The sequence below is a fragment of the Halyomorpha halys genome, unplaced genomic scaffold (assembly GCF_000696795.3).
Source record: "Halyomorpha halys isolate HHAL.00 unplaced genomic scaffold, Hhal_1.1 Scaffold327.1, whole genome shotgun sequence".
Taxonomy (NCBI): Eukaryota; Metazoa; Arthropoda; class Insecta; order Hemiptera; family Pentatomidae; genus Halyomorpha; species Halyomorpha halys.
In genome coordinates this window covers 941,475-954,424 of record NW_027105022.1, presented here as the reverse complement: position 1 = coordinate 954,424, position 12,950 = coordinate 941,475, and the positions used below count along the sequence as shown (strand labels likewise).

At 31.2% G+C, this 12,950-nt stretch overlaps 1 protein-coding gene across 1 annotated transcript in view; it reads left to right on the top strand.

Annotated features, from left to right (window-relative positions):
* Positions 1-12,950, top strand: part of LOC106681337 (RYamide receptor) — a 309,705-nt gene that overhangs the window by 252,365 nt on the left and 44,390 nt on the right. The window contains exon 3 of the mRNA XM_014421603.2: positions 9,256-9,404. Within this exon, the coding sequence (XP_014277089.1) occupies positions 9,256-9,404 (149 nt within the window). The remainder of the gene's footprint in view (positions 1-9,255; positions 9,405-12,950) is intronic.

The following is a 12,950-nucleotide window of genomic DNA, read 5'->3' as shown; positions in this document are numbered from 1 at the left end:
TATTTTGATTAATGACATTTTCTCCTGAACAATCGTGCACAAAAGTTCACTGCACTTACAATTAGAAGGAAATAACCTCATTAAGCGCCTCTGAAGACAACGGTATACAGACGCTAGAAGAGTAATCGCAATAAATCTATTTAGGTCTGTAAAAATTAACTTCAAATGATTCTAAGTTCAACCCTCAAAGATAAGAAAAGAAAAACTTTTTAACCAGCTTCACGCGGAATAGGAACAATAGTTAACCCACAGTAAACGATTAACATCTAAAATACTTCATTATCATCCCATTTCGGCCAGGTAAAGGCAAATCACCTTTATCCAAATTATGGTTCAGAGATTAATTATTGTTATGAGCGATTAACAAATTAATTTCAAAACTTCGTACCATAAGATATAATTTTTCATTAAAAATCGGAAACTTACATACAAGTTATCGAGTAATGAAGTTAAGTTGACTGTTATATAATTAGGAAGGATTTAATCATTACCAACTTGCGACCTTAATTTTAATTAATAGTGACCTTAATTTTCTAAAATAACGCTTATCAAAAAAGTAATAGTTGACGAGACAATATTGCATAATTGATTCCGTACATTATTCATGAACTTGAAAGGTTTTTTTTTGTTATTTAAATTTTTACTAATTGAAACTTTTTATGATACGGAAGTATTCAGAATTAAATATAAAATTTTACTGAAAAATGAGTTGTTTTTTTTAGATCAAGGTAGAACTTTAACATTCGTAAAAAACTAAATATTTTTACCAAGTGATTCCTTCACATCATTTGAATTCTACATTTGTTACTATTATGTTATAGTAATATTTTAACCCTACAATGCACTTATGTAAAAGAATTTTATTCACCTGTTGAAAAAAAAAAACATTTAAAATTGAACCCACATCTGGAACAAGGAACCAACCCACATTTTTTTCTCGTGTCTTCTAAATTATATCGGTTTTATTTCATTTTGCAACTAAAATCAAGTCTCTATCGATAACTAATAGTGATACAGAGAAATGGTGAGCCTCGAGTTTATGTTTATGAAATGTAATATTCTTGAAATATTATGTTTTCTTTTATTTGATAATTTATAATAAGGTGTTATTACATTTTTCATAAGAACATAAAAATAATTTTCCTAAGTTGCAGTAATGATTATCAATGTGAAACTACTGACAAAACTCATTGTGAGGCAAGACAGAAAACTGATATCAGTAACAATTGTGATTGACTACGTTCTTATACCAGAACTTGTTTCTTCTTATACATAAAATGTTTGAAGACATCAGGAAAATTGAAAACCCATAATCTTTAGGTATAGGAGTGATTCTCAAACATTGGGCACTTAAGTCCCACTTGAATAAATTATAAAATTATTTCTTTTACAAAGTCGTTTTACAATCACTCGTATACAGCTACTTATTGAAATTATTAGAGTAGTCTTTGTTTAGAAAATTAATAGAACTTGAAGAAAAACAAAATTCATTTTTAAACAATTTAAAAAAAAAAAATAAGTTCTTACTTACATGTTATTTCTATTTTTTTTCCCTTCAAACTCTTTTAATTCTCTAAATAAAGAAATACTCCCCTACTAATTTTCAACAAGCAGCTTTATACAGGTGATTCCCAAATAACATCCAAGTACAAATACTCGCCTCGAAAACATGCACAATTATCTTTATAAGAGCTGTTCGTAGCCGAGCTAGTTAAAGCACCAACTTTGCAGCGGCAACAGTTCGAATTCGGCCTGAGAGGTAGAATTTTATTTCTATGGCGGTCCCACGAAATGAAAATTTTACCTTCTCTTCCCTCCCCCGTCACCATGGTTAAAATGGGTTAGAAGATATAATTTTTTATTAAGGTTAGTACATTATGAAATAAATTATTAAAATTTTATTAAGGAGAGGTAATTCATCATAAATATTTTTTTCACGCTTATAATGGAACTGATTTAGTCACTGCAACAAACTCAAGTAATTTTTGCGGAAACATTGTTAGCGCTACTACGAGTTTCATATCAAAGTTCGTAAAAGTTTTGAATAGAAGAGCGAGTTTCCTCAACATAGTCCCGTACAATATATCAAAATGAAATTATCCAATCAATCGCAAAACTAATCTCCAGAAACTTTGAAGAATCAAGCGTAACGAAATTTATTTAAGAACTCCTGATAGAATTATTTTCCTTACAGGGATAGTTTAGAACTTTCTCTAAGAAATTCACAACCCATCAACACGAACCTACAACTAATATCTTAAGCAGTAAAGTAATATTTCGAAGAAATTACATTGTTCCTTTTATAGTAAAATGTATATATTTTTTATTTTTCTAATAGTAATATAAAAAATGTATTGGAAATAAAATTAATAATGAAATTGATATCAAATAAGAAAAAAAAATTATATATTACACCAAAAGAATTCATATTCGGGTAGAGCACCTAAAAAAAATAACCTTTATATTAATCTCTAGTAAAATATAAAATTCAAATATTTGCCTACTTGCCCGAAAGAGTGTACATTTTCCTAACTTGAAACATTCATTACTCTAACATACTTTGACCAAAACCAAATGTTTTGACACCTTTAGAAAGAACACTTTTCATTCTTTCTCATTATATCAGTAAAATACAGATTTAAGGACAATAAAAAGTCATTTAATACAGATCGAACAACAGTTACATTGTTCAAATTGATCTAATAAGATTCGATTTTTTTTTCTGCAAGTTAACGAACGCTATAGTATTTAACAGCTATTATTATAAACAGACTATCATTATAAACTATATAGTATAAACTATAGACATCTGGCACATTTCGACAGACACAGACCATAGAGGAAGTGACCTTTCCTTAGTATTCTATATCAATATAAAAAAGCAAGGGTTGACATTTAGGCAGGTACAAGCTGTCATCTCACAATGGACTTGCATCAGTCCAACTATTTTATGTTTAACATATGTAAGTCAGTTCTCACGAGTCCTTATGTCATGATCGCTTACCGCCAGTTTCTGGGAAGCCTGGCCACCCTGTTGCTAGTCACGCCTTTTTCCCCCACCCAGATATTTATTTCTAATTTCATAGGCTCCGCCTAATTTCCTAAGTTATCTGATCGGTCCAAACCCCTTCTCCTATTTTCACTATTCTTCCTACTCCCTCTTCTCAAGTGTACATATATATTTTCTAGCACTAGATAGGTAAGTTAGAAGAGAGACACGCAGTAATAGTAAGAGTAACAAGTAGCTCTTGTAAATATGTTAGAATAAACTCATTTTAGTCTTCACTGATTTTTATGTTATTTAATTTGCATAAAGTATATCGAAAAATCTTACATTCCAGACCCCAAGGGCAAGAAATATCTTACATCCAAGGGTAATTAAATTTCTAATAATTATAAACTAAAAAATATATACATAAACTTTTTATTTAACGAGTATTACCTTACTTGTATGGGATCGGTCTTAACATGATAACTGGCAAGGAAAGTCGTTTGAATGGACATACCAGATATTTTAATGTTACACGAGTATGAGTTAATAGCAAATCCAAACTTAATTAAGTTTTAAAAATAATTTAGCTACAAAAAACAAACTTTTAATTTTCCCCTTCTATATATACGCTAATACTTATATTTGTTGGGATTCACTTGTAGTTTTAGTTTCCATTAAATCATTTGTATTGAACCATTTGATTACAAGCAACTATATTTTTTTTTCTTTTTTAATAGATATCAGAGATGGATACCGTTAAAGTGTGTCAATCTTATCCTAGTTTCAGCTCCATGAACACCTTCCAGTCCAACCCTCACCATTCACCGAGTCAATATCGACTCTGACGTCTGAACAATGATCAATGTTTGGCGTCTAGATTAGCACTGAAGTGGAACAGATTAGTTAGTACAAACCAGTTCACAGAAATCTTTACACATTCGAATGTTGGGGTTTAGGGAACACTAAGTACATCATTTAAGATGAGTGAATCAAATTTCGAATATTAGTAAAAAAAAATCTAGTCCAGTCCGCGCAATACTTACACCTTTCACTTACAACTCTATATACATCGTCAAATCTTGTTTAGATTTTGTGTTGAAGTAATTGCTAATGTTTTTCGAGAAAAAAAATCTTAAATCAAGAAATTGTTTAAAAAAATATCTAATTTAATGTTTGTAATTCGAAATGTTTTTAATGTTCTAATAAGAGCGGCATCCTTTATGAAAAGTAAAAAATTACAATCGGAAGATTGCTGATTGACCGTATGTATCAATAAATGGAATTTGGTCCGTGTACGACCAATAAAACTCAAATAGTAAATTCGTGTACTATTTGAGCTTTATTTGATTGGACCAAATTTCATTTACTAAAAATTAAAATCTTTTCAAAATAAAGTCTTAAGAATCGCAATGGATGCTCCTTGCTTTATAAGAAATAGCCAATTGCATCGGAAATTATAAATTGAGTCAAAAGAGGATTACATCAAAAAACGGTTCCTGAAGTTCCACCCTCAGTTGCGGATAGTTAAAGGAGTAGTGACCTACAACTTGGGAAACCCAACCTCAACCCGAAGCCTGAGGCCCAGGCTGCTGCAGGACAGTCTGTCATGAATTCTATATTTATTGATTATATTATTCACACTACTTCTATTTTACTGTTAGAGGCCAATTGTTTGTTTTGTTAAGTTAATAAATGTCGTTATTTTTTGTTATTAATTTTACTTTTCTGTTTTATTCAGAAGCATTATTCTTATCTATTTATTTTATCTTATTTTCTTTTAATTATAACATTGTATATAGTTAGGGGTGTCGTGTCTTTTGTACGAGACTATACCTCCTCCTCCCCATAATCAACTGTTTAAAACAAAAAATATAATGTAACGCTTATATCAACCATGTAAGGCTCACCAGGCCAATCTGGTATAAAATAAATAAACAGAGGCAATAAGAAATACTCCTGCCAATAATACAACAGTTTAACAAAAGATTAAACAAAAAAAAAATACGTCATTAATGCAAACAGGAACGATCTGGAGGTCTCGATTTTTACCGTTTGGATCAGATGTTATTCGTAAAGGTCTTTAACATTTTTATATAAGAAGACGGTCAGGGTTTTGGTCAAAAGTGAAACAAAAATAGTTTACAACTATTTATTTTCCAACGTTTCGCCCCACTATGCAGGGTTTCATCAGGGCTAAAAAGATACAAAAATCATTATCATTGTATCTTATCATAGTATCTTTTTAGCCCTGATGAAGCCCTGCAAAGTGGGGCGAAACGTTGGAAAATAAATAGTTGTAAACTATTTTTGTTTCACTTTTGACCGCAACCCTGACCATCTTCTTATATATCAATTTTTACGGTCAACTATATATACATATATATCTTTAACATTTTGTATTTATCCATTGTTTATTATTGCAATCAATAATAAATGTTTATTTTTTTTCAAATATACAAAATTAAAGGAACTTCAGAGGAAGATTATTTACATATCATTTAAGCCCTGTCAGATTATTTCAAGGAGGAAAATACCTAGCTCATATTAAAGAGTATTTACATTGATAAACAGAGTTTAATCAAAATGCTTAAAGCTGTCGAGAAAATTTAGATTTTATAAAGTTGTACTTCCGGTCTGTCGATTTAATCGAAAAATATATCATATCCTTTGTATTACTTTCTGTTTTTAAGCTAGACCTATTACACATCGGCCATTTTTTCGAAACTTGGTTATTTGGACTCAGGGGACCTTGAAAAGTGAATTTCCGACAAAAAAAGTAATTCGAAACTTTTCACGAACTCGATACTTTCACTTACTTTGTATTAAATATATGCGTAAGTGAAAGTAAGAATTATCATCTGGATTCTATATTTAATTTTCTATATCTTTTATCTGCCCAATAAATAAATGTATGATAAACTATAGTCCTGTAACCTGCGCGTCGTATTAAAATGAATCAAAATCAGGCTCATTAATACCAAGTGAAAAAGTTTTGGATTGATTCATAGCAAATTTTTCAACAAGAGGTTATATCTGTGATCAGTTAGAAAAATGTTTCAAATCACTTTTTTTCTGATAAAAAAAAACTTACCAAGGAATCTCAAAAGTTGATATTTTAAGGGTGTTAAAATTTCCAAATACTATTTCTTTTAGTTTATGTGAAAAACAACAGTAGTAAATTCTAATAAGACGAAAGCAACTGAAATAAGTGCTTAAAAAATCTTATTTACAATTTTTCATCTTAAAGAGTAGTAAATGTGAATTCTTACTTCTGAGATATACATCCTGGAACAGACAAAATGACGTAATCTTCAGAGCTGTCTTGTCTGACTCGTGACAATATTTAATGGGGTTAATATTTCAGAAGGGTAATTCACAAAACATTCTCATGTTCCACTTGAATAAAGAGGTCTCCAAGGATTATGTTGGTTATAATACGGTCTCAGGAATCATTTCCGTCAGATAGACATGAAGGGTTAATTAAAAAGCGATATTTTACTAACCTAATTGCCAAAGCACTTCGATTCTCATTGTCATGCCTTTCCCAAAGCAGCATTTTTACATAAAATACATCTGTACTTTATTTACAAGTAATAATTATATCAATTAATTTCATATCAAGATAAAACCGTTTGTGGAAATTTCAAAATGTGTTCCTGAAAAAAAAATCATAGTCGTGGATAAGTTAAAACTTAAAATAAAAATAGAAAATAGAAGAATTTTACTTGAATTGACTTCCGGGACTCAAAAATTTACTGCAGACCTAAAGTTGTAAATGTGGCGTAGGCTGTCTCGTTCATTATAATCAAGTCGACCAGAAAGGAACAATAGCAGTACATTTTGGATCACAATCGTCGCGGTGTGATTAATTATTGCTATTCTTAAAAAATGTTATCATAAAATTAATAATAGGAAAGTAATTCAATGTTTATGTGTTCATGTTTGGCTAGGTAGTGGTTTTACATAAGAGCTTAAATAATCTAAGATTATTTAAATTTGTTAAATTTTCGGAGATGACGTTCTGTTGAAAAATAGGACCTGGAAATCACCCGTTATTTTTGAGAACCACTCAGAAGAGTTATAATTACATTCGATTTCACCGAACCTTGGCCTCGTTAAATATGCAAACCATTATTAATATGAAACAATGCTGTTTTGGGTCCGTTGGACGAGCGTCACATTGAACAATTTTTGAGGGGCAATTCCAGTTATTGTATAATTATTTCAAATAATTTGATTTAAAAGAAAATAAATATTAATTAGTGAACTTGGATTTTAAAAAAAAAAGACAAGAAACTGCTCGTAGATTCTGACTATTGCAACATTTACTAGACAAACGGTCTAAATTGCCAATCCATTACAAAAGACTGATCTACATGACTATTATAAGGCCTATCTGGACATACGGAGTTGAGCTTTGGGGCTCCACTAAACCAACAAATTCCTCCAGAATCCAATCCTTACAGTCCAAAATCCTTCGTAAAATCCTTAATGCTCCTTACTTTGTCACAAATCAAGTCATCCATCAGGACCTCAATATTCCATATGTTGCCGATTTGGCCAGAACCAGATACCGTTCCTTCCATAATAAACTTCTCAACCACCCAAATCCACTTGTTTCTAACCTGGCTTCTCCTTCATTACCTAATAATCCTCCTAGGCGTCTGAAAAGAAGATGGCCTCGAGATCTTCTTCTCTAGAAATGTTATTGGAGTTCTATCAGTGGGTAGATTCTCCACATGTTTTTATCATGTCACTATGTCACCTACAGCAAATTTACTTGTTGTATATATGTGTATACAGTTGTAAATATCAATAAATAAATTATTAAAAAAAAAAAAAAAAAAAAAAAGATTTTTAAAAAATGGACTACAAGTAGATAGTAGGCAATAACAAGTAGACAAGTAGGTAGTAGGATAAATATTTCAGTCATCTATATAACTCATCATGGATAAATGTCTATTCACATCATAAGACGGGAAGCGTAATAAACAATCCATTTTGTCTTAACCCTCATGTGGAACAGGAACAATCTGTTGACGATGGCGTAATATCACAGTCGGGCCCCTTAAGGGGACGTAATATTTTATATCAACTTCCCAAAGGCGATTCGGAATCGTTTGATCGGATATTGGACGCTCAAGTTGCAGCTGTTAAAAAAAAAGCTGACTAGCTGTCCAAAACAGATATCATTTTCTCGATATGTTCAATTCTATATACTGCATAGGAGTAGAAACCCATTCCCTGTTTCCCTGAGGCAATTTTATGATCGGGAAACTACTCCTACTGAAACACCCACTATTCCCGAAATATTGGTTCGATTAAATCCACAAGTCAAACTAACATTTATTTTTTATTCCTTCCCTCCTCCCCAAAAACATGTTTCTTTTAGATTTAAAAAAAAATAAAACAGAGCTAATCAATCAATCATATCAATTAAAAATAATTTATAACTAACATAAATTGTAAATCAAAACTAATATTATAAAAAATACACAAATCCTTATTGGATTATTCCTTACATTGTTGATTTAATGAATAATAAACTAATTAGAAATAATAATATAACAATTTTTCTTATTCTCCCTTTTCATTATTAAAAAACATAACAAACATATACAAACATGTTTATTTGACGCATATATGACAATAATCATTCAAAAGTGAGACTTGTTCATTCAAAAAGGCGCCTATATCATCAAGACGACTGACGTATACGTTTATATCATATACCAAACAGTAAACATTTTTTAATTCACAATTTCAAATATTATAATTACGTATTGTAATTAACGTAATTAACTAGGCAATTATTTTTATATTTGCCTGCAAGAATAGAGTGATATGATATGAACGAAGCACTCACAGCTTCTCTTTCACTTTCTTAGTATTTCCTTCATATCAAATATTTAATGATACGATTTCAAATTTCACGATCAATCTAAACTTCCATATTTGGTTTTACTGCTATTCCGAATGACTAAACATAGTTCCTTTAAGACGCAGGAGGGACCTTCTATTTTTCGTCCGATGAACACGTACAATTTTTTCGTTTGGTGTTTTTTTCTTTGGATATTCAAGACAAAAATATCTTTACCGCTTGATTTCAAAACGCATGATTATTATTATTTTGAGTGCCAAATACAGAAATTAACTAGTTATGTATATTTTTTTATTAGATATGTTTCGAAACCTCTTTAGTGAAGTAAAACATGAAATCTGCCTCTAAAATCCAACTTTAAACAAGCACAATTTGTATTTAGTTTCAGGCCGCCCTGCTCCAGAGATGGGTGCTCCCCAACTTCATGTGCCCGTTCTGCCCCTTCGTCAAGACGCTGAGCATATCGGTGTCCATCTTCACGCTGTCGGCGATCGCTCTCGACCGTTACAGGGCTATTCTCTACCCTCTCACGTGAGTACCATAGACAATACTGTAGATTAAAATGTATCTTTAATAAATTATATAATTTAATTTTGAAGAAAACTGTCGGAAAACTATGCTTTGTATCATTATATAAAAACATCCAACTAATCAACGATTTCCTCTTCCTGCTATTATCCGTTGAGTTATCTGAGAAACTGTCCTTATCAGCCAAAACTTCTTTGAGTACAAAGCAAAGTCAAAAAAAGCTACTTTAGCTTTATAGCCTCAAGCAGCACTTTGAATCCACAGAAAGCTTTACGGCAGATGGAGGAGGCCTGTAAGAAAATCCCCAACTTAAAACTCAGAAGGTGTTAAATATTACAGTTAATCCTAAGAATTAAATGGTTACCCTCTATACACAAAATACTGTAAATAAAAGATATTAAATAATGCTTTGATTATTAGCAGCAGTGCCATGCGAAAGCCCAGTGCACCAACTCACAACTGCAGACCAGAAATGCGATGATGGGAATGGAAAAGAGTTTAGAATTAGATTAGCTTGTTAGTAATTATGGTTAAGCGTTTGAGGAAGAGTGCACCTAAAGATTATAAGGGTATAAGGGTAGGACTGGAGAGGGGAGTGAGTCACATGAAGAAACTGGAGAGAAATCGTATCAAGAGAGACGTAAATCCCACAAGAAGGAAAGTAAGATAAGCTGCGTGAAGGGACGAAAACAGAGAATACAATCAATATAACGTATTTTTTCATTTATGTTTATATTATTGTTTAAATACAATTTTTTTTATTTACAAGTATTTTATTTTCATTTCATTTGCAATATCCCAATTATAGGTAAAGACAATAATTTAGCAACTCGAATCGAATGATCGGGTGGTTTTTAATTTTTTTCTAATACCCCCTGCCTGGTCACAGGAATTATCTAGAGGTGACCAACTTATTCTAACCATAGTGGGGGTTCATGTTTTCATTATATGGGACCACAATGAAATAAAAGTCGAACCACTAGGTCGTATTCGAACCGGTCCACTGCAGTTACGAGGTCGCTAAGACAGGCTCCTCAACTCCTTCGGCCATAAATGGTCCTAAGCGACCGGGTTGGAAGCTGCGACTGATTGAGGTTTCGGCCCTCTCCTAACACCGACTGTATAATTTTTGCTATCCAGAAGTACAAGCGTTCTCTCCCTAAGAAAAAAAAGATATAAAATCAAATCATCTCTTGGAACAAGGAACCCTCAATAGTATCGATACCTGTTATCATATAGCAGATATAACGTTAGATCATTACCTGTTAATAGCTGTGATAATCAACAAATATTATAATTCTTATTATAAAATAATAAGTTATTTCTCAAATGTTAACATTTAAGAATTAAATTAACATTTAATATAGGATAACATTGCATATAGGTTAATATTTCGTTTTAGTTCGCTTATGCTTAAAAGATAAAAAAAAATTTCAATAATACTAAACATGTGGAATTGATCTCAGCTTCTAGGGATTTCCTTGATGTAAATTCATCACTAGAAAAAGAAAAGAAAAAAAACCTAGTAGGATTTCGCTCACCTCTACCCCAAACAACATGCATATGAACCGGATATTATGCAGCAATGCATACATTAGACTTTATACACCGGAGGCTACACATCCATTAGTCTTCCATACATTATTAATTCGAAATCCTCCCTTCTGATGGATGGAGTCAAACCAAACACTGACAAGTAGGCAGTACAGTCAAACTAAACGATAAGATATTTCTTGAAAATCTGATTTGAATATAAAAATGTTAGTTATCATAGTATCGCTATGATTGTTAGCAATAATATTTTTTTTTTAATTTATTTAATGTAATTTACAACTGTACAAATAATAAATAATAATAAAGGCCTAACGAACCCGAAGGTTCGATGCCGATACCACCAAACGCTCTGTGCATACATCCTTCCAGAGATGCCCCTCCAAACCCAATTCCATTAAATCTGTTTTAATACAATCCTCCCATCAACGTTCTACCCCTCGGACGTTTACCCGTTAGTTCAGTGTTTATTAACATTTTAGGGATCCGCTTGTTACTAAGCCCTACAACAATTTACAATTTTTTAGTTCTCAAATAATAAATACAATAAGTAAATCTGGGAGCAATAATATAAAATTTATAAATACAATTTTTTTTTTACTATGGATCCAGTATAAAAAAGAAAAACAATGGAACTATCTCATCCTTCCTGTAAACTCCTCAATCGTTATTATTAAACTAAACAACATTTATGTGCTATTCACCGTAGTACCAGATTGATAAATAGTTTTATATCCTCTAGAAGATCACAGGTACTTTGATAAAATATACAGTTCAAGTTAAGTACTTAGTTCTTAGTAGCAAACTTTCCTCTTCGTGAAAATTTGTAGTTTCCTAAGAGGTTTTACTAATTTCAGTTCACTGAATTCTAAATACCCGTCAATCAACGATAGGACGTTAATATAACGAAAATAAGATGTCTCTACAAGTTTCGAACCAGACAAAGTTTGCCTCACAAACCTTCGACAAGAAATCACTCCGTCTATTCCCACCTCTCATCCTTATTCTTCAACTTAGTTTACTTTATTTTAAATACATTATTAAATTATGATTATTAATAAAGACACGGATCTTTACTACACCAATTAAGCATCAAATAAAGAGAAGATAAAAAAAAATTTTAAATCAAAATGAATACCAGGTTCATGCATAACAAAACTTTTTCTTACCATCCGACCTTGAATTGAAATTAATCATCCCTCGTTTCAGGATAGATATTTTTATAATTATTCTTGCTGGAAATATTTTCCTTCCTTACTTTCCAAATGAGCCTTTTAATTGACAGATTGGCTAGTTCTGAATCCAATAATTAGTTGAAAATACTTTTTTCTTTGCGAAATTTTAACATTTTTCTATTTCAAAAGTATGACAGAAATATAAAAATAGAACATATTACCGTAAAATTCGGTAAAATCCAATTACTTAATGCAAAGTTGTTAGAGAATCGATATTTAAAATAGAACGATTTTATGGAGTTAGTCATCTTTTCAACTAAACAATTTAATAACTATGGTGACATATAATCATTCATCACAAAGGCGAAAAAAAAAAAATGATTTCGAGTGAGAACAACAATTTTATTCATGCATATTTCGTCATTTAATTATCTTTGAATCCATTACAATTTTAGATATTATATTTTTCTAAAATATTTGGCTTTCCAAAGGTATACGATACTATAGTCTATAGTCTATGTAACTACTACAATTTCATGAATTGTGTTTTGAACCTGAAAATAATATTTTTCCATAAAATATTAAACTTTTTTTTTTCATTTTAAATTCTTTTGTATCCTCTAAGCCACTTGAATATCCATCTTCCTACCGTCCTATTTCACCCCTGCCCATTATGGGCAAAATCCTAAAAAAACTCTTATTAAAACGCCTCTATCCAATCCTTGACTCATATCATGTTATTCCTGACCACCAGTTTGGATTTAGAACGTCTCATTCTACCATACAACAGAGTCATCGAGTGGTTGATGTCATATCTTCCACA